The following is a 23284-nucleotide window of genomic DNA, read 5'->3' as shown; positions in this document are numbered from 1 at the left end:
ACTCAAAAATCGACCTTAATTTCCATTTTGCTCACCCCCGAATGAATGTTGAGGTTTTTTTTTTTTTTTTCCGACCCGACCACACGTGTATATATACCAAAGAACGTACAGACGCCCGAAATATCCATTTTGACGATTCCCGAGTTAATTACAACGAATTTTCTCGTAATGTCTGTATGTACGTATGTACGTATGTATGCCGCATAACTCAAGAACAGTATGTCCTAGAAAGTTGAAATTCGGTACGTAGACTCCTAGTGGGATCTAGTTGCGCACCTCCCTTTTTGGTTGCATTCGGGTGTTTCTAAAGGGTTTTTTTTTTTGCCCCTTTTTGGGGGGAAATGATTGTTAATTTCGATGTAAACTCAAGTGGTGTTATGATTTGACGGACACTTGGCGATATTTATCCACTTTCTTGGTCTCCAATTTTTGTCTCCAACTTGGCTAGAAATTTGGCGATTTTTTTTTAAAATCTGGTTTCAATTTGGTTATTGTTGGTGATATTTAGAGAGTAAACAATTGAATCACATTAAAATTGCCAATAATAGGAAAATGACATTAAATTGGAGTAAAAGGAAATCATGTGATGCACACATCATCAGCTCTTTTTTCTTAAAAAAAAGGTAACTAGTGTCTATAATTGTGTTTATGGGTAATTACAAGGGTATATGGGTTTAATTCAGCTTTTGCAAAAAAAAAAAAAAAAAAAAAATAAATAAATAAATAAATAAATAAAATAATAATAATAATAAATAAATAAATAAATAAAATGTTTCTAGGAAAAAAAAATTGTCACATCTTATTATGGCGTTTTTTAATTTCTGAAAAGCCTATTTTTCAATAACAAACTCTGCTAAAAAGTATAGAGTTAAAATAATGGAAAAATTCTAATTTTAGCAAGAAATTCAAATTTTTAATCCAGGCAGTTTTTTTTTTTTTTTTTGCATAACTATCTACATTTAAAAACTTTAAATACACTTTTTTAATATTAATATCGGCTGAATCTTCATCATATTTTGTTGTTAGTCAAGATTCATTGACAAAGTGCTTCATCACTAGTTTGGAGACCTTGTCATAAAATATGGATCACTGAAGCTTTCTTACTTAAAACAACTTGTAATTTTTGTTAAATATACTCTCACAAAATAAAAGAGACAGGTGCCGGCAAAGATTCTATTAAAAAAAATAATAAATAAACGCAAGTATCTCGTTTTTAAGCAGTCTTGAATTTTCTTTTGTCAAGCCTAGAAAGAAAGTGCGAATCAAGTGGCTTTCAATGGTCATTTTCTACAATTCTTTATAGCAAACAATGGGAATATAGAAAATATAGTACAATTGAAAAAATATAGGACATTTTTATGCTTTTTTTTTTTTTTTTTTTGAAAATATAGGATATATAGGATTTCTTCTACCTCTGCGTTTGGAAAAAAGCTGTGGTTCGGAACCCTCCCTGGAAAAAAAAAAAGTCCTAAAACGCTATTTTGAGACATTTTTGGTGATGATACAGAGGAATGGTGTTCAGCACTTTACCTCTTGTGAATTTCGTGACAGAAGTCCTATGTCTATAAAAGTAATCGTAAGTTATTTTTGATAACGTTAACGGGAGGGATAGAATTCATGCACTCAACCTCAGAATTTTTCCAAAATTGAAGAGCTAAAATGCAATTGCAGGCCATCTCTGACAATGTTGGAATGGCGTTGGGGGTTCTCTCCATGATTTTTTTTTTAAATTGAAGTCCTAAACTCAATTGTTAGCCATATTTGATGACATTCAGAAGATACATGTGGTTCGAGACTCTCTCCTGGAAGTTTTTTGAAATTGAAGTCTTTGATGACACAATGGTTTCCCAACCTTTTTAGCTGTGCGGTCCACCAGTTTAGTAAAAAATACCATTGAGGCCCACCAACTACTTTCTTTCTATTACTTGCACAAGTAACATTTACTGTTTTTGAATGGGGGGGAGGGGAGTGGCATCTGCTCGTAACTGTCCATAAGTGTAAAAGAATTACCGTATTAGGATTGAAAGTGTGTTAAAAAAAGATTATGGAGATTTTATTCCCCTTCTTCCCTCATGCTGCACCACTGATATAGATATGCTGTAAAACAACCATTTTCAAAATAATTTTTAAGAAAGAAATAACTTTATTGCATTCACTTAGCTCTAAGAAAACTCAAAAACGAGTCATCAAAGTTGACGCTGTTTTTCCTCCACAAGGGACTTGATATCTGGATTGGAACTGGATATTTTAGCCTCAAATATCTGTCCACAACCCAGTAACACGCTGAAACGGCGCATCGGTGGGGGGCCGCAGCATTAGGGAAAAGGATGGGCTCTAAATAAATGCTATTGTGCATGCAAATCCTGTGCAAAAGCATTGGAGGTCTAAGTTTGACGCTCTCAAGATGGTTGTTCAGCGTTTTGGTTGTCATTCTAATATCCTTGTTTAGACCTCCATGGTAGTTAGAAAATAATATGTGAAGGAACTCACCAATTTACAGAATAGATTTCATGTTAGATGGACTTTTCCAAGCCAAAAGTGGCCAGTTTAGATGACTTGGCCAGCTTTAATTTTGAAAGCAGATATTCTTGTTTTAAAAAAAAAAGTTTATTTTATTTTATTTTATTTTAACCAATGATACTTTCGTACCTGCCATTTCTAGCTTAACTGGTGAAGAGTACCATGGCGGTTGAGGGGAAGGGAAAGAACTTGAAGAGAAAACTTGTACATATTTGATATACATATTTGAACATACGCACATACCTAAGTATACATATACATATAGATAAATATATATATGCGGGAGAAAAGGCTTGAAAAAGTTAGTAGGCTCGAGGGTGTGCTCTATTGGGGCAGAGTTACTAGGAATTAATGAGTGAGAATGATGTTACATATATCCTCGTTTAAAATAAAAATATTAACAGAAGTAAATATACAATAATACTTATAGTAAAACGACTCTTGGTTATTAAGGTTGTATACATCCAAGTTGAAATGCCTGGTGAGGACCCACTATAAACATCCACAATAACAACATTTTTCAAAAAAGAAAAGGAAACGGCTTAGTGAATCCTAAATGGGAAATACATGCGTTTCCGTTTCTTCCACCGATGTTTACAGAAAAGGACGAGAAGAGGGGCCTAAAAATCAGCTTCCATTTTGGTACTTATGTTTTCGTAAAAAATGAAATAAACTTTACAAAAACTAATTGTTTTCTTTCTTTTTTTTTGCCCGAAAACATACCAAAACAAAACAAATATCTGGGAGAACAGCGCTCCCTCGACAACCAGGAGAGTCGTTTAGGGGTGTCGAAGGGAGGAGGGGAGAGGCCAATTGCCCTTTCCTCCTGGTTCAAAAAATAACGTTTTACTTGTAAGTGGGAGTGATTTTTGTTGTTTTATAATAAAATTTGCATTGAGTATCAATCCTTTCCCGCTACGCTTTGGTATCGAAATAACGGGCCTGCCGCCAACTACAGCACTAGCTATTTGTATTACAGTGGACGGTGGTTAATTGAATCTGCCGCTTTAATGAATCAAATTGTCAAAAACATAATAAAATCCATCTTTATTGAATTAGTCGCTTTATTGAATCAGCCGCTTTATAGAATCAAAATTGCTCAGAACAAATGTGATTCATATAAGTGGCGACCACTGTATTATCAAAATAACGGTCACTTTTACGTAGGCCAAGAGAGACGCATCAGTGAAAAAGTCTATTCAAGTGTCTAAAATGCAACTAAAGCTCTACATAAGAGAATGAATACGAACGTTTCTAAAGGAAATAGGTTGATAATCATAAAGGTTGGCAATTACTGTAGTAATTATAATAAAAGACAACAAAATTATAACTTACCTAACGACACTTCATTTCTTTTCAAAATATTCCATAATTCATCTTTTTGCTTTTGCTGCAGAATTTCAAAACTTTTTTCAAGTTCATACAAATAAGAAAAGAGAGTTTGTGTAGATGAAATAAGCTGCAAATACTCCCCAGTAGTGGCTAAAGCTTTTAACAGTTTCAAATGAAGTGGAGGTTGTGCTTCGTTTTCTTCACTATCATCATCTACATCACCAACATCTATTTAATTAGCGATAACTTGAACATCTCTTAATTCTCTTTTGACTGAATTATCATCTATTACCACAGATTCAATAAAATAATTAACAAGTTCATCAGATACCTCAGAATTTACTCCTTTTTCCTCAACATTTCATTCAAAGGCGACTCTAGGTTTCCAAAACGATATTCTTAAATTTTTTTTAGTCGTTGATATGAGTCAAATTTCTTTTTCCACTCACTTTGAAAGACAAGCACAGTTTCGTCGTTTCGTCATTTGGTTGAGAGCATGATTGAGAGAAAAGAGAAATACAGTCGAATCCCGCTACAGCGCGATCCAACTTACGCGAAATGGCTATAATGCATGTTTTTCTTAAGTAATGATTTTTTTTATTGCTGACGCACATTGCTCGCCTGCAACATGAAATTTTTTGGAAAGGAGTGGCGGAGCATTAGAATGGGATTCGTTGACACTAAATATTGGTTTTGTGAATGGAATTTCATCCCTTTAGCATAGGATTGCCAGATTTCTGAAATGCTCAACTGGGACACTGGAAGAGATACCCCCACCCCCCTCAGTGTCGTGGGTACTCAACAGGGTTGAATAACCGCTCGACTATTTTTTAGAGTATTTTAGACGGTAGTTCATTTTTAATGCTGTGAATAAATGGTTACTAAATTATGAACCAAAACCATTAGTAATAATACATGATCCAAGCAGATAAATTTTAACATTTTATTTCCTACACGTTGATATTTTCAAGCTCCTTAAGAAAGGAGAAACACTTTGAATAAGGAAAAAAATGAACAATATTTACATGCACTTATTATTAGCTAGAGCTCCTTTGGTTTTAATATTGTGGTAAATGGCTTTACAAGATAATTCAATAATTATTTTACATATTAATGTTACAAATGACAAAGTAATTATCCTAAGTAATCTTTTACAGTTAATTATTTTTCAACTTTTTTGTTCATCTGAAGTGAGATTTATCATTTTCCGGGACGTGAAGTAAACCGGCCGGGACACCGGAATTTTATCTGAAAACCGGGACTGTCCCGGTCAAACTGGGACGTCTGGCAAAGCCTACTATAGCAGCACTGAAAGCGGAGGTTCACACACTGTATTAGTCTAAATCTAAACAACGCTTTGCTTTAGTTTATACAAATAACAGCTCCGATTCTTAATTTTTTTTTTTTTTGAAATTCTACATTTATGAACATTGATAAAATAGAATGGCTCCTAAATGAGCATTTTCATCTTAAATTGGCGAAAGTGGAAAAAAAATGAGAAAGTTTCTGACTTTTAAAGAAAAGATCGAGGTTTTCGATATGCTTGAACAACTAAAAAGTGGATCGAAGCACGGCAATTAGGTATGAGTAAAACTTCGATACGTGCGATAAAAATTCAAGAAAAGGAAATCCGTAAAATTTCAGAACTTAGTTTTAATACTGAAGCTCTCAGAGTAGTGTCTGAGTAAAATACAAACATTATGAAAATAGAAGCTGCTCTTTCATTGTGGCAAGACCAGTAAGAGGGGTGTTCCCACACTGCAAAACCCATCATCTTCATCATTTAAAAAATTACAATTAAGTTTACGATATCTACTATTCAGTGCTTTTATAATGCAGAAATGAAGAATTGGGGCATTTTTGGATAATCTGATAAGAGTTAAAATCAAGAGTGATTCGAATGGAATTTATAGAATTAATTGTAGTAGTAAACTTGCCTATATTGGACAGACTCGGCGTGCTTTAAAAATTCGCTTGAAAGAGCATCAAAATTATGTGAAAAAACAACAATTAAATAAGTCTAATACTGCTCAACATTGTTGGGATTCGAATCACTCTTTTGATTTTAACTCTTATCAGATTATCCAAAAATGCCCCAATTCATCAGATCTTGACTTTTGGGAATCTTTTCATATTTTGAGGAACAGTTCTAACTTAGTTAATGATCTTAAAGCAGTTCCATATTTTTCCAGCATTTGGCTCCCATATCTTTAATACTGTCCTTTCCCCATCCCCCTTTTTTTCCCATTCATTTTTATCAATCTTCCTTTGTTTATTTTTACTTTTTTTGTCTTGTTGACATCCCCCCCCCCCATTTTCTTCTATTTATCTTTGTTTTTCCTCTTTTCGAATATTTTTGTTTCTGTTTATTTTATTTCGTGGTGTTTTATTTTCTTTGTCCGATTGAATTTCTTTCTTTCTGGGTTCCGTACCTAAGAGAAAGCTCTTGGCTTTTGCCTGCATCTATTGGTTCCTGATCGGTTTATAATTTTCTCATTGGTTTTTGGCTAATCCACTATTTTTATCTTTTAAGCTGCATGCTTATCTTCTCTTGGCTTTTGTCGGATGTATTGTCATTACTTTTTGCATTGAAAGAGGCGTTCCCTGTAACGCCAAAACACATGTCTGCTGTAAGTGGCAATTTGTGATTTTTTTTTACCTTGTTTTTCTTACTTTACTGTTCAGCACAAAGGTATTTATTTATCTAATTTAAGGGGTATTAACACATGTCTGAAATAATTGGGTATGCTTATAAAAAATTTCTAAACAGAAGTTGTTCCATAACGCGAAATTTCGACTTGCGCAAGGAGTCTTTGCATCCCTTGCGTAAGTCGGGATCCGACTGTACACAAGTTCTTCCTCTTCTATGGGTAACAAGCTAACAAGTAATGCTCCTTGTTTTACCTTCAAAATGTAAGTTTTAACACTGGCGTTGAATAAATAAGATACCGCCTTGAAATTCATGCTAAAAAAATGTCTTCCTAGAAAGAACAAAAGCAAAAGGATGCAGAGGAAAGTAAAGAAACAAGTTCTATTCCATGTGCAACAAAGGGTGTTCATTTGTTAAAATTCTTATTTAAAAAAAAAGTCAAAGGGAAAAAAAACCTAATTTTTTAAAAGAAAAAAAAGTTTTTTTTAAGTGCGGTATAAGAAAAAAAAAGGCAGCGCATGAATGAAATATTAATTTCTAAGGTGACGCATACAGAATGAAATCATCAGTAATTTCCAAAAGAAGGAGCAGGGACCACTGAAAATCATTATGTGAGTGAAAAATGCGCACCAAAGAATAAGTAAGCAAAAAACAATGCTCCTGTAAATATGTAATACTGCATGAACCAAAAGATTGTTAAATGAGCTGATTATTCCTCAAATCTTATTTAACAAGAGTGAGCCAAATGTAGTAATATAAATACAATAAGAATTTTACAAATTTTCAATCCAATTGAACCAAGAAAGTATATCCTCCCCTTCAGTCATCTGTAGTGCGGTTTATTTGCAGTCAAATTTTGTACATGAGACGTACATTTGTTCATGATTTCCAGAAAATATCGGTTACGCATCTGACCTAAGTTTCAATATTAAAATTATGTACCATAACACAATTTTAGAAATATAATAATAAAATATTTTATCGACCTTAATTTGTGTCACGCTTGTTTTTAAACTATCTTTTACATAGAAAATAACAAATCAGAGTGAAAAAAAAATTGCACATAAAATCACATATGAAAAATAGTAAAAGAAGAAAGATTTTCAAAATTTCAGGAAAAAGGGATTTTCGTTAATCTTTTCTTGAAATATGTTTAAACTATATGAAACCTTTGCAGTTAAAAAACATAAAGTCAGTTCTAAAACCAGCAAATAAATATATAAATGAAAAATTAAATAGAAAGAAAGAAAGAGAAAACATTCTCATACATACTAGAAGATACAGTGGTGGTAAAAAAAAATTGCATCACCCGCACCGCTAAGGAGAGGAATATCATCCCGACTGCATTCAACACACAGTCAAGCATCCTATATCCCAGATGATTTGGGGATGTATTTCTGATAAAGGAGTTGGTGGGATTCACTTTGTGCAAGGAACAGTAAACGCTCAGATGTATATTGGCATTTTGGAGGAGATATTGCTTCCTACTATCCTGGATGACTTTATTCAGTTCCAAACGTCATTTTCCAGGATGATTCTGCTCTGTGCCATAGGGCAAAACTGGTAAGTAATAATTTAAAAACCTTTATCCTGCCATTAGACTTAAATTGACATGGGGTTAAGTAATTTTTTTTCTCTAAACTCACACGCAGGTTCAAAAATGGAAAAATAAGCATGGGGTCAGCAGTTTGCCTTGGCCCAGAAACAGCCCCGATGTACGTAAACAATTATCGAATTCCTGCTGTTAAATGGTTATTTCATAAGTTTTGCAGAATTTCACATACATTCATCATTAATCGGTCGACCAAAACTTCTCACATAATCCCATTGTTGTGAAAATGCAAGGGTTATGCAATTTTTTTTTACCAGCACTGTATTTTGTCTTTAAAACATTATGAATAAAACCTCCTGTCTCCAAATTGCATAAATAACAACAATGGCTTTTGTAAGATAATGGAAATATAAGAGGCACTAAATTTTAAGATTAAATTTTCTTAGTTCAATTAAAAGAGCAAGCTGTTTATAAAGCAGTATTTTTAAAAAGTTTAATTCCATTCCCATCAGTAGACAAAATATTTTGCTTTGAATTTAGGAAAAAAACTATTTTAAATAAAATACAGTATAACTGTGATTTAATGATACCCACTTTTACGATTTCCTCAATTAAATGATTCATTTCACTGATCCGGATTCGACTGTATCAAATGTGTATGCTCCTCGATTCAACGATATCCTTGATCTAACGTTATCTTTTACCAGTCCCTTGGCAATCGTTAAATCGAGGTGATACTGTATATTCAAGTACCACATTTACCGATTTATCAACAATTATGCAAATAATAATAATAATGTTTTCATTAGATGCATAGGATTTGAGTGTAATTATTGAAAGTTAGAATCAACTTACATGCACAAAAGATGTTTTTTCTTTTGTAAATGATACATTGAAAAGTATTTCTAGTATAAACAATGCAATAGTAGGGTGTAAACCTAACCTGGCAGCATTGTAATGCTGTGATTAGGATCTGTGTAGCATTCACAGTGCTGCCAGGTTAAGTTTGCCTCAACTATAGTATATTTATAAAAACATTATTTTTTTTTAGTAGAAAACCAAGAATTGGCTATAATGAGCCAATTGATATTAAACTATTAGCACTTGAAGATCCATGTTAGAAAAAAGAGAGGGTGGGTGGGGGTGAATAATAATGACAAATTCAAATTATAAAAAGAAAAAAAGTCAGGAATAAGGTAAATATCTTTTCAAAGACACTTCTCATAAACAATAAATATAAATTTTTATTTTAAAATTTAGAATGTACAACAGTAGAAAAACTCTTAATAAGTGCAATGGAATGTGTATGCAAAATAACATGAAACAATTGGTGATGGCATAGTAAAAATAAATTCAGTCTACAAAATAAGACAATTCTTTCATCAAAGAATTTCCATTCAAAAACGATGTTGTTGCAATTAGTATACAGCAATCTGAAAATGAAAATTGTATTGTTATTACAGCTTCATTTTATTATAATCAACAATCTCCCTAACTCCACCTCTATAAACTAGAACCAATCAAAATTATTTATAGACTTTTTCACCTTATAAAATTAGTAACATCTACATTAATAAACATAGCACATATAGCACAGAATTTAAGTTTATTATTTATTTTCAAATCTAATCAAGCCACCATTAAAAATTTCACTTTCATTTGATTTTATTATTTGTGCGAGTGCACTTTTCATCATCCTTCATGTAAATTTTTAATGGAGTTGAAAATATAATTAGAAAATGCCTGGAAGAGGGCTAGTCATGTGATTGAAGCCTCTAGTCAAACAGAGGAAAGCAGACCTAAAACAAATATTGATGGCAGAAAAAGGTGTCTAACAGAAATCTTAGCTGAATGCAAAAATAGGCTTAGTCTCCTCCAAATGCAATTACATGACAGTACTGATTAGATTATGGACAATATTCAAGAGCATAGCAGCAAAAAAATGGTTAGCATTAGCATTTTTTGTAACATGTTTTACCAGAAATAAGAAATGAATAGCAGTAAAATAGAGGTTTTTTGGCTTTGCTGATGTAGCTAAAGTGAAACAACTAAGAGATCTGTCCAATAAATGTATAAACTTGTGTAAAAATTTCTACAATATTAGCGGCCATGATGCGGACTATAGCCCCACCCTATAGCACTGGTTATCTGATACCCAATGAGCTGCCAATGCTTTGCAGATGGTCAAATTGGGCGTGTGGTGATAGTTAGCTTAGTTTATGTTGTCCACGTTTTTACCGTTTGTCGAAAATGGAAATTGACAAAATCACAGAACTAATCAATCAGCGTTTGAGAGATCGCATGTGTCATGCGTAACCAAATTTGACTGAACACAAAGGATGCATCTTTTACCATGACAATGCACCTGCACATTCATCGATCATTGTCTTACTAATCAAACCAACGCAGGAGCTAATTGATGTGTTTCCTTCGGAATTGAAGAATCTTGTAGCAAAATGCACAAATGTCATTGCAGTCTCAGAAGCTTAGTGTGTTTCCAGCAGGGTTACGTTAACATGTTCAGCTTGGCAAGGTTGAAGATAACAGAGTTGAAGGACTCTTTTACATTTTAATGAAATTTATTAATATTGCTTCGTAATCATTCATTGCTACATAAACATTAATTGTTCGCCAGTTTCTGGCAAAAAATTCAATCACCATCCTTAATCATCGTCCTTATTCGCCCTTGGTAACTTTTTCCTATTTCCAAAATGCAAAAATGTGATGAGGAGACATCACTGGGAAGATTTGGGCGCATCAAAGCAAAAACGACAAGAAATAAAAAGCCTAACTGCGAGGGACTTCCAAGCGTGCTTTGAACAGTAAGAAAAAGATGGAATATGTGCATAGCAACGAATGGAGAGTACTTTGAAGAGGAGATCGATGTAAACTCAATTTTGCAAGATAAAGTTTTTATGGCCTCAGTTTGCGTAGCTATTGGACAGGCCTTGTACGGACAAAAATATGAGGACTGAGCTCTAATCTCTCAAATATTGACTATGCACATATTGAAGTGAACATCATAGAGTACCATTTTAAAAACACGACTGAGGGAAACTTTCAGCTATGATGGTTTTTGGACACATTGAAAACTGGAGCACAGTTATGGTAAAGTGGTGGTGGCAATTACAAAACTTCTATGAAAATATAACAAGTCTACCAAATAATTAAATCAGACTACAAAAAATCATTAACCGTTCCATCAAAATTCAAAATAGTCGACCAAATAAATAAAAAAAGTACTAAATAACTTAATAAAATTTCTTTGAAATATAAAAGATTTCTTCAACTCTGTTATTTTCAGCCTTGCCAAGCTGACCATGTTAACGTAACTCTGCCGGAAACACACTTAAGCTTCTGAGACTGCAAAACTGTTTGTGCATTCTGCTACAAGATTCTTCAATTCCAAAGAGAGCACACCAAACACAGGTGTCCTGCGTGGGTTTAGTTAGTAAGACAATGAATTCTCATCTTCTTCATTTCTTGCTTTATCATGTTGTCATTGATTAAGAATGGATTTCATATAATTCACGCATCAGAACTTAATGCATTCTTTGGATAGTACCATAATATATTATTTTCATGCTTTATTTATTTACTTATTTTTTTGATATACAGTGGCCGCCGCTTATATGAATCACATTTGTTCTAAACAGTTTTGATTCCATAAAGTGGCTGATTCAATAAAGTGGTTAATTTAATAAAGATGGATTTTATTCTATTTTTGACAATTTGATTCATTAAAGCGGTTGATTCAATATTCAATTAACCACTGTTTCAATTAACCGGTGTCCACTGAATTGTAACCTTGATTACCCAAAGTAAATGGGACGAACTAATTTCAGAGAATAATCAAGAATGCCGAGATCATGTACAGTAACATATTCTGTTTCTGTTTAAATACGATGAAAAAAGCTATAATAGTTGATTGTGCTAGAATTTTATTTTTTGAAATGTTTAATTTCATAAAGGTTTGAAGTCAAGTTTGGTTTTCTGAAGTTACAATTGTCTTTGTTTTGCAGCTGTGTCATGGAGTTTCTTTAACAGCAGTGTTGTAGTGATAATTTTTTTCTTGGAGGGTAGAGGGAGTTAAAATCAGGCATGAAAGTATCATAAATGCATTAAAGATATTTTTACGGTCAAATAATAAATAATAAAATCAATAGAGACAAATAAAAAACTACCAATAATTTAACACAAATAAAGAAAAAAAAAATAAATTCATGAAATAAAATATAAAATGAGCAGATTATAGGTAACACCGGTTAAAATAGCTTATAACTTTCCAAAGAATAGAAACACTTTCATGATGCAAAACCATTGGAATCTCAAAGTTAGCCCGCCAATTTACAGCCATGCACATATTCAATGTTGGCATATTTCCAAAACATTTCATTTTCTACTCATATGAGTTTGAAACGGTAAAACTTCCTTTAAAAGGCAAGAAATCTGTTTAAAAGTTGCCCCCCCCCCCTCTACATTTTTGGTCATGATTTTTTAAAACAGATTTAGATTAATCTAAAAAACAACCAGAAAGCATAAAAAAAAGCGAATTTCCACAAAAATGCAGAAAACATTCATTACTGTAAAATAGACTGTTGTGCTTTTTTGATTGATCTATACGAGGGAGCGGGTGGGGGGGGGGGAATTCTCCAGAAAAAGAAAAAAATGATTGAATCCCATATAACTGTGAAGCCATTGTTCACTGAAATATTTTAAGAGACATATGCATTAAAAAATTGTACTGTTTATTGATTACTTATAGACAGTATCGAAATAAAAAAAAAATAATGCAAATCCTGTCACTAAAAATAATTAATAAGCAACTAATGAAAATTCAAATATCACTCGGTCTCAAATTAGTAAGTTGGTTAGTTTAATGATTTTCCCAAAATGTATTAATAACAAGTATTATTCATATCAACAGTCAAAGTTGGAAAGCATTGAGCATTCATTGCTAATGTAAAAACTACCTTCATGACTTTCTTTTTAAACTATTAAATAACACAAACTTAAGACAAGAGGAACTTACTATGTAATTGTCCTAAAAGTCTCAAAGCTGCAACTTCAGCGTATGTTATTCCGCCCAAAACATAAACCATAATAGTTTTGGGGCGAGCATCAGCTTCAGACGGCGTGTTTTTTGCTTCTACAAAACAAAACAAAACAAAAAATAAAATAAAATAAAATAAAATAAAAAAAATCAGAATTAACAATTCCCTTAATAAGCAATAATTTTATTTTCACTAATGACAAGGGAAGCCATACAAAACATCTTCACTCCTCTCCTTAATATCTAAAACTGTTGACAGAAATTGTGTTTTTGGAGCTTCAATGTCCAAACATTTCTAGAGAAGAGTTCTGAATGTTCCTTCATCTAACCTCATCAAAGATGGCCTATAATTATGTTTTTAGGACTTGAATTCCAAAAAAAATTTCGGGGGAGGGCCTCAAAACTTCCCTTCCCTTAATATCACTGAAGTTCATCTAAAATTATGTTTTTGAAGCTACACTATCAAAAAGTGATAGAGGGAGAGTTCCCTTAATGCTACGAAAGAGGCCAACAATTACATTTTTAAGACTCTAACTTTGAAACATTCCCACAGAAAGGCCCCTGAACCTCTGATTGTCAAAGACCATTTAAAAATGCTCTATTCAAGTTTCAATTTCGAAAACTTTTCCGGGGAACAGTTTTGGACTAAATTCCTTTCCGTAATGTCATGAAAGATGGCCTACTATTGCGTTTTTAGGACTTCAGTTGTGAAAATTTTCTGTGGAAGAGCCTCTGACATGCTTCATTTCTTGTTTTGATTAATTATCATTAACTAGTCCCAAGCTTTCTTCTATGATTAGTCTTCCCCCTTTCTAAGGGCTTATCCAGCATCTGGTTTTGGAGGGGTTCATTGTCAGGGAATATTTTGAAATATAAGTCCTCAAAATGCAGATTTAGGCTATTTTCGGTTGCTTTTAAAGGAGGGCTAATTAACCTTCTTCTGGATTTGTGCTTGAAAGTAATGTAGGAGTCATTCAACCCGTTCAAAAAGATAGTATAGATCAGTAATTGAATAAGATAAAATAATAACTTCAATTATAATTAGGATTTGCACAAACACATAATAATAATAAGTTATAAAGAATTTTAAAAAGTTAATTACTTCTCACTATTGTGTTACCAGGAAGCAACTTCAATCCTTCTTCAATATTCCCGAAGTCATTGGTAGCAATAACCTAAAAAGTGTTTAAAAGAAATATTTTAGTACAATTTAGTACAGAGGAATATTTTTTAGTACCGATACCTATTAAACAGACCCTGCATGCTCTGTATACTTGTTAATATGTTGAGGGCTGTGTACTGCCGCAGGATGGCATTACCTGCAAATATTTCTTTTTTGGCACTTTTCATATATTGTAGTTAAGCTTTATTGTACAAGCTTGCTAATTCAACTTCTGCTGAAAATAAAGCATGAAAAAAACTTGAAAGCCCAACATTTCACTATTAGTAGTATGGAATCCAAAGCACGTTTCTTCAAATGTCTCAAAAGAGCAGATACTTCTTTTTGCCTTCCCACAGCAGTGGGTGTAAACTTTTTAAGTGGAATGTGATGGTAGCATTTTTTTTTTACGTAAAAAAAGTTGTTTTTCTTTTTCCCAAATTTCAATGAATCTCAACTCATGAGCATAGAATATGAAGATACGCAAAAGCTGAAAAAAAAGTTATTTCGCGATCTCAATTAACAAACCTTCATGGTTATTTAGACCCTAAATCTACATTTAATTATGTTTCAACAATGAATTTCAACTTTGCAAGTGAAACAACATTTTAAAAAAAACACCATTCCTAAATTTAGTAGTCAATTTTTTTTTTTGCTGTCTTTAAAGATCTTGAAAATTTGATGAGTACGTAAATTCCCCTAACCCAAGTAAAAGTCATTCTCCCTTCCTCCCTATTTATTTCAACTTCCGAATTCTGTTAAAAATACTTTAACGTGCACATGAGTGCAAATGGCAACAGTCATTTTTGAATAGTTTTTTTTACTTTAAAACTTCATAGTTGTCAGCTTGACATGTGCTTAAGGTAAGGTTGCAATCATACCTATTCAAATTTTGCATATGCGAGACCACAATATTTACAGTAAGATAGAATTAAATGGATCTCTGAAAATATATTTCATAAAAACAGGCGGGTGCAGAGAAATTTTGGGGCCCATAACAAATGACTTTTCTGGGCTTCCCTCCACATTGTTTACAGCTATATTTCACGCCTAGTTTTAAAAAAATTGGGCACCCTTCAGGCTCGGGCCTGGGGCAACAGGTGTCTCTTCTCCCCCTCCCCTGTGCACGCCCCTGCTTAAAAAATTACTGTATAAGGTTCTTACAAAATATACTATACATTCACCAACTAAACAAGTAAAAGTTCTTGGCTCGACAGCCCATTGTGGGTTTTGGCCTTCTTAGCCCACCAGGCTGTCCTCCTCTTTGCCGTTGACCTCCAGTTTTTGATTTTAAAATTATCAAAATCAGTGTCCACACTGTCGACCCATCTCTTTCTTGGTCTACCCCTTGGTCGCAATCCAAAGGGGACTGGATTGAAGACCTTCAACGCAGCTCTAACATTTCCCATCCTCAAAAGCTGACTAGCCCATCTCATTCTGTTTAATTTAATAAATTTCAAAATATTGATATCTCTAAAAAGGCTATAAAGTTCAAAATTTTATCAACGTCGCCAATTTCCAGTCATTGATACCACCAAAAACAGTTTGTAGCACTTTCTTTTCGAAGATTGTCAACATTTTCTCTTCCCTTTCTGTTAATGACCATTAGTCGAGGAGCAAACGGTCAAATTTTAGCTCCCGTGCGATTTTTGTGATACAATTATAGCAGTTAGTTTTTCTGAAAGGTATTTGCATGAGGAAAACGAATTCAGATGTTGCCACCCCCCAAAATGGTGCAGGGGGGCTGGGGGGCAGCTATAACTGCCGTGGGGGGCAAGTGATTTCCCGTTCAATTTTTGTGATACAATTGTGTGACTTAGCTTTTCTGAAAGGTATTGGTACGAGAAAACCAAATTTCGTTAATGCCAACCCCGAAAATGGTTCAGGGGGGCAGGGGGGCGGCTATAACTACATTTGGGGGGGCAAGCTGTTTCCCGTTCAATTTTTGTGATACAATTATGGGAGTTAGTTTTTCTGAAAGGTATTGACACGAGGAAACCGAATTTGGATGATGCTACCCCCGTAAATGCTGCAGGGGGGCGGAGGGGGGAAGGGATTATAACTGCATTTGGGGGGCAAGCTGTTTCCCGTTCAAGTTTTATGATATAATTATGCGAGTTAGTTCTCCTGAAACGTATTGGCACGAGGAAACCGAATTTAGATGCTGCTAACTCCGAAATTGGTGCTGGGGGGCAGGGGGGGGCGGTTATAACTGCGTTGGGGGCATGTAATTTTTCGTTTAATTTTTGTGATACAATTATGGGAGTTAGTTTTTCTGAAAGGTATTGTCACGAGGAAAACAAATTTGGATGTTGTCAACCCCGAAAATGGGGCAGGGGGGCGGGGGGCGGGGGGCGGTTATAAATGTGCAGGGGGGCAAGAGGTATTCTGTTCAATTTTTGTGATGCAATCATGGGAGTTGGTTCTGCTGAAAGGTATTGGCACGAGGAAAACGAATTTGGATGTTGCTATCCCCTAAAATGCTGATGGGGGGCAGGGGGGGGGTATGACTGCAAACATAACACACTTATATATTCAAAATTTCTCGGTTTACAACAAGTTTTCAAAGTTTAATATGCTTAAATCCACTAATAATAACATTAAATGCAAAAAACTCCGAATTAAATTGCTGACACGTGTTTCGAAGCTATTAAGAGCTCCTTTTTCATTGTAAAAGATGTGAGTTTATAAATGAAAATTCATCCGACTAAAGACGATCTTTCCATCGATAATGGGTTCCTGGTAACAAAGTTTATCATTTCAGTAAAAAATATTTGGAGGAAGGGGGGGGGGGTCCCCCCCCCTTGTTGATTAAAAAAATGCAAAATTGTATTTGTGTACTTTATTATTCTTTGTATATATTTCCTCTTCCGAAATAAATTTGTACCCTTTACCCAGGCCTATCATTTGGGGGGGGGCAGTGTTAAGCCCCCCCCCCCCAAATGACGGCTTTGACGGCCCCAGCTCTGAAAGAATAATGTTTTTTCGTTTGAGTTTTTCTCCTTTTTTTTAAAGTAAATTTTAACTAAGTGGTGGGAGCGCTTGGATGAAATTTCCAACACCATGGTGGTCGTACATTAAAGAAACAAACATATGTCGAAGGAGGTCTTTTTTCTCCTTTCTCCTTTGTACTCATAGAAGCGGAGGACAAAGGCATTGTTACGAGAGCTTAACATGAGTTCCTTGCCGCCGCCTTTAATTTTGCTTATCTCTTCCTTCCCTTTGTATTGCGGCCTAGTGTATCTTCAATTCTTGGTTGGCGGTCAGTTTTTCCAAAAGCAACAATGTCAAAATCTGATCCAGTTCTCACGGAATCGGCATGTCCAGTTTTACAACCTATATGTCTCTAGTTATTCTACAAAGCAACTTGATGGGTCTCATTTTCCTAATCAGATCGTGATAGTATTGGTTTTTTACAATATCTCTTTTCTCTATGAAGCACACCGTACCTTTTTATTCTTCTGAAAGAAAATTCTCACGAACAAGTTTCAGAGAGGGAAGAGCAGATCTCTTTAAATGGTCAAAACAGAAATTTATTGCTGTCACCAGTATTATCTATTTTATTGGACACTTTAATTGGCCACTTTTTCTCTGGAGTCACATGAAATGGAAATTCGTCAACAAGGGAACGTTGTACCATTTATTTTTAAGAAAGAGAGGAGAAGGGATTCTTATTTTAGTCTAGCTCATTTAAAATAAAAATATTGTATGCAGAAGTTTGACGCACGTCGTTTATTAGTTTAGTAAGCAATTAGTCACTTTCAGATGGATCTCACTGAACCAAATACAAAGCTAAAAATAGGAATTAATTATACATTATGTATTATATGTCAAGAGAAATCCACCGAAGGACTAATCATTAACCCTACCACACATGAAAAGGTTTTAAAGAGTGTGCTAGAAAATGCTAAATATGAAAACGTCAAGTATGTTTCATCTAATATCCGTTTGCGTGGAATGACTGCAAAAATTCTGGCTGACAACAAGGCATCATGGCATCGAAGTTGTTACCAAGATGTCACTCATAAGGGACATTTTGAACGCATAAAAAAGCGATATGAAAGTCAAGCTCAGCATACATCACCTGTTACAAATAGTAGCACATCAAGACTGACACGTTCACATTGCATTCCATTCAATAAAGAGAAATGCTTTTTCTGTGACAAAGGTCAGACACGTGCAAAGTCCCTCAGAAAACTGTCGGTTGATCATGCTCAAAAAAGTCTGAGTGATGCTATTGCTAAAAGTGGAAATGAAGCCCTCCAGATAAAACTTAATACAGCAATAAACCCTGAAGATGGTCACGCTATCGACATTCGATACCATTTACAATGTTTTGCAAAGAATGTGACAAATGTACTAGGATGTCCTAATGCCAGTGCACCCAACACTTCTAGAGCCCCTGAGAGTGCGTCAGAGATTGAATTTACTTGTATGATTCAAGAATGTTTAAAAACAGGTACATTGAGTATGGCTGATGTACAAACCACGTATGAAAACATTCGTGCTATGAATAACGTCCCTTATCCATCCATTACAAAGAAAGAAACAAAAGAATTGCTACAGAAATCTGTTGCAGATATTGAATTTCACCGTCCGCAGAAAAGAAATCAATCAGAAATTGTTAGTATGAAGCATGCACGAGACAATAACATGATATCCCAGAATGATGATGAAGATTTAAACATGACCATGAGGAGTTTGTATGATGCTGCTAATTATCTCCGTAAATCTATTATGAAGTCACGGTTATGAAAGTCACGGTTTCAATAAATGTTTTGTTTTGTTCAAAAATACTCTTTATATTCTGAAACCGAAAGAAACACCTGTACAAAAAATTTGGGGGGGGGGGACCCCCCCCCCTTCCTCCTAATATTTTTTACTGAAATGATAAACTTTGTTACCAGGAACCCATTATCAATGGAAAGATCGTCTTTAGTCGGATGAATTTTCATTCATAAACTCACATCTTTTACAATGAAAAAGGAGCTCTTAATAGCTTCGAAACACGTGTCAGCAATTTAATTCGGAGTTTTTTGCATTTAATGTTGTTATTAGTGGATTTAAGCATATTAAACTTTGAAAACTTGTTGTAAACCGAGAAATTTTGAATATATAAGTGTGTTATGTTTGCAGTCATACCCCCCCTGCCCCCCATCAGCATTTTAGGGGATAGCAACATCCAAATTCGTTTTCCTCGTGCCAATACCTTTCAGCAGAACCAACTCCCATGATTGCATCACAAAAATTGAACATACCTCTTGCCCCCCTGCACATTTATAACCGCCCCCCGCCCCCCTGCCCCATTTTCGGGGTTGACAACATCCAAATTTGTTTTCCTCGTGACAATACCTTTCAGAAAAACTAACTCCCATAATTGTATCACAAAAATTAAACGAAAAATTACATGCCCCCAACGCAGTTATAACCGCCCCCCCCTGCCCCCCAGCACCAATTTCGGAGTTAGCAGCATCTAAATTCGGTTTCCTCGTGCCAATACGTTTCAGGAGAACTAACTCGCATAATTATATCATAAAACTTGAACGGGAAACAGCTTGCCCCCCAAATGCAGTTATAATCCCTTCCCCCCTCCGCCCCCCTGCAGCATTTACGGGGGTAACATCATCCAAATTCAGTTTCCTCGTGTCAATACCTTTCAGAAAAACTAACTCCCATAATTGTATCACAAAAATTGAACGGGAAACAGCTTGCCCCCCCAAATGTAGTTATAGCCGCCCCCCTGCCCCCCTGAACCATTTTCGGGGTTGGCATTATCGAAATTTGGTTTTCTCGTACCAATACCTTTCAGAAAAGCTAAGTCACAGAATTGTATCACAAAAATTGAACGGGAAATCACTTGCCCCCCACGGCAGTTATAGCTGCCCCCCAGCCCCCTGCACCATTTTGGAGGGTGGCAACATCTGAATTCGTTTTCCTCATGCAAATACCTTTCAGAAAAACTAACTCCCATAATTGTATCACAAAAATTAAACGAAAAATTACATGCCCCCAACGCAGTTATAACCGCACCCCCTGCCCCCCAGCACCAATTTCGGAGTTAGCAGCATCTAAATTCGGTTTCCTCGTGCCAATACGTTTCAGGAGAACTAACTCGCATAATTATATCATAAAATTTGAACGGGAAACAGCTTGCCCCCCAAATGCAGTTATAATCCCTTGCCCCCTCCGCCCCCCTGCAGCATTTACGGGGGTAGCATCATCCAAATTCGGTTTCCTCGTGTCAATACCTTTCAGAAAAACTAACTCCCATAATTGTATCACAAAAATTGAACGGGAAACAGCTTGCCCCCCCAAATGTAGTTATAGCCGCCCCCCTGCCCCCCTGAACCATTTTCGGGGTTGGCATTATCGAAATTTGGTTTTCTCGTACCAATACCTTTCAGAAAAGCTAAGTCACACAATTGTATCACAAAAATTGAACGGGAAATCACTTGCCCCCCACGGCAGTTATAGCTGCCCCCCAGCCCCCCTGCACCATTTTGGGGGGTGGCAACATCTGAATTCGTTTTCCTCATGCAAATACCTTTCAGAAAAACTAACTGCTATAATTGTATCACAAAAATCGCACGGGAAACCATTTGCTCCCGGACTACATGTCTGATAAGCAAATGTTAAAACTGGTCTTATGAGAGTTTTGTAAAGTAAGTAAAATTTTAGTACTTCTTTTAATTAGATGGGATTTTAACTGGTTTCTAAGACCAAAAATGCAGCGATTGGCAGCAAAATTTCTCTTTCAGATCTCAGGGCTGATTTCATTTTGATATTATATCTCAGAGCCCAGGTATGTAAACTTTTTAACACTTTGGAAATAACATAATAAGATAATGATCATAAAAAAAAAACAGCGGGATCAATGATTCAATGCAAAAAAAAAAAAAAAAAAAAGATTTTTAGATATAGTCAAAATTTACTTCTTTTAATGGTTCAAGATTTTCCAAAAACATAGAGAGTGTTGTAATGTTGATAAATATCTAATGTAGATTGAAATATTGGATTTCAAAAAAAAAAAAGAAAATAATTGATATTACCTCTTCAGTTATCCGTCCTACTAATGGAACATAAGCTCCACCAAAAACATAACTCATATTCTTTGGTCTTTTCAAGTCGGAAGGGTCAGATTCAACAGGTATCTTTAAAAAAAAAGATAAATACAAATAAATAAACAAAAAAACGATAAAATGTTTATACATAGTGATGAAAACTCTTTGTTTCTAAACAAGCTGTTAAATTTCTTAAGCATTTTAAACAGATTACAAAAGAAAGAAGTTAGCCATTTGTACAGGTTTTTCTTACTTTTATAAATTAGTAATAGCAACTTACGCTTGCGTAAAGAAATTTGATCTCATTAAAACAAACATATGAGATTATTACAAAAAAAAAAAGCTACTATGATTTTAGTTTCTTTTTTTTATTATATAAATCTAATTTTACTATTAGGAAGCTAAAAACATTATAAATAAGTTTTAAAAATGCATTCAAATTAAAAAAAAAAACATTGATCATCAATTTTTTTTACCTACGCAATAACTTACATTGTAAAAAAATATATTATTCTAATAATAAGAGTTCTAGATACAGCAGTAAAATTCCCAAAAGTAAGATAATTTTGAGTGACAGTTAATGAAATAAATGTCAACTTTAGCAAAATAGCAACAAATTAAACACATAAATGCATAAAAATAAAAGCCAATTACAAAATTTATAACAATGTAAAGATACATGCTTGCTTCTTATGAAATTAATTGTTAAATCAGGAAAAAAAAAGAGTCAAAAATTCATACCAGATTGAATTTTTTTGCTACTGCCCTGAAAGAACTGTATCTTGGAAACGCCACAGCTGACACAACTTTTTCAGCAATAAAGTTAGCTTTATTTTCTAATTTGCTCACTTTTCCAGTACTTGGAGGCAAAAGAGACTGTTCTAGGAGTAAGCCAGTTTTCTTCAGATTGTTCAAGGTTATAATGTACTTGCTACCATAGCTCTAAAGTGAAAAGAAAATAAACAACAAACTAGAAAAAACCTGTAGTTTTTTGTTCAAGGTAAAACAAAAGCTGTTGTATATTTATTAATTATTAATAAAATATAAATATTGTAGAAGATTGATAAACCAGGGATCACAAAGAGCGATTCTCCACAAATTATACAACTTCTCAGAAATAAACAGCATATTTGAGTATGAAATAGGGAATTTGATAGACTTAATTACACACACAGAGCCACTTGACTGCCTTTACAAATACAGCTAGAAAGCTATGGGGCAAACAAAAAAAAAAAAAAAAAGAAAGGAAGTTGAGCTATGAGATGGTAGAATAACTTTTTATAGTGTAGCACCAATTCTGTAGTGGGAAGGAAGCACTGGAAATGTTGTTCCTTGAAATATTTGGTTTATCATTCTAAAAATAATGCAATTTAATCTAAATCGGTTTCAAAGTACCTGCAAAAAATGTAACTTTTAAGTCAAAATTGGCATAATTAAACTAAACTGATCATTTTTGGCTGAACAAATATCCATCAACTATGATATCTACCCTAAAATAAAGTAAATTCTAAAATGTATTTTTCCAACTGCTAAACCAAAACTAGTTTGCTTTCAGGAGTTTATTACTAATATTCTTGACGGCAAAGAAATATGCATCGAGTGCCTGATAGCAGCAGGAGGAAAAAAACAAAATGGGCTGTTTTTACTTATATTTGGCAATAAATAAGGCCGTGCTAGCCCATGTGGCGAATTTTTGCTCAATTTGGTACACCTGTAAGAGCTTGAATTTAGAAAAGCATAGAGATGATACTTGCAGCGAAAACTTTTTTTCACATCCATCATACTGCATTGAATGCCTATCTTTCTCAATTTAACAATTTCCTTGATTTAAAGATCATTTTTTCCTGTCCCTTGACAATCGTTAAATCGAAGTTATACTGTATATGTATTTTGGGAGAGAGAAAAATTAGGAATACTATTTCATTCTTCCAATGTTTTGTGGTTCCCCTATTCAACC

General features: G+C 34.3%; 1 protein-coding gene across 2 annotated transcripts in view; it reads right to left on the bottom strand.

The window, feature by feature from the left end:
• Positions 1-9319: 9319 nt before the first annotated feature.
• The window catches only part of LOC129222369 (vacuolar protein sorting-associated protein 33B-like), a 34844-nt gene continuing 20879 nt past the window's right edge, over positions 9320-23284 (bottom strand). For both annotated transcript variants that reach the window (XM_054856864.1, XM_054856863.1), the window contains exons 15-19: positions 22069-22269; positions 21316-21417; positions 14210-14282; positions 13087-13203; positions 9320-9487 (exon numbers count right to left, since the gene is read on the bottom strand). In XM_054856864.1, coding sequence (XP_054712839.1) covers positions 9408-9487; positions 13087-13203; positions 14210-14282; positions 21316-21417; positions 22069-22269 — 573 coding nt within the window. In that variant the 3' untranslated portion in view covers positions 9320-9407. The remainder of the gene's footprint in view (positions 9488-13086; positions 13204-14209; positions 14283-21315; positions 21418-22068; positions 22270-23284) is intronic.

Source organism: Uloborus diversus, chromosome 5 (genome assembly GCF_026930045.1).
Source record: "Uloborus diversus isolate 005 chromosome 5, Udiv.v.3.1, whole genome shotgun sequence".
NCBI lineage: Eukaryota > Metazoa > Arthropoda > Arachnida > Araneae > Uloboridae > Uloborus > Uloborus diversus.
Note: the sequence above shows the minus strand (reverse complement) of the source record. Positions and strands in the feature narration are given on the sequence as shown.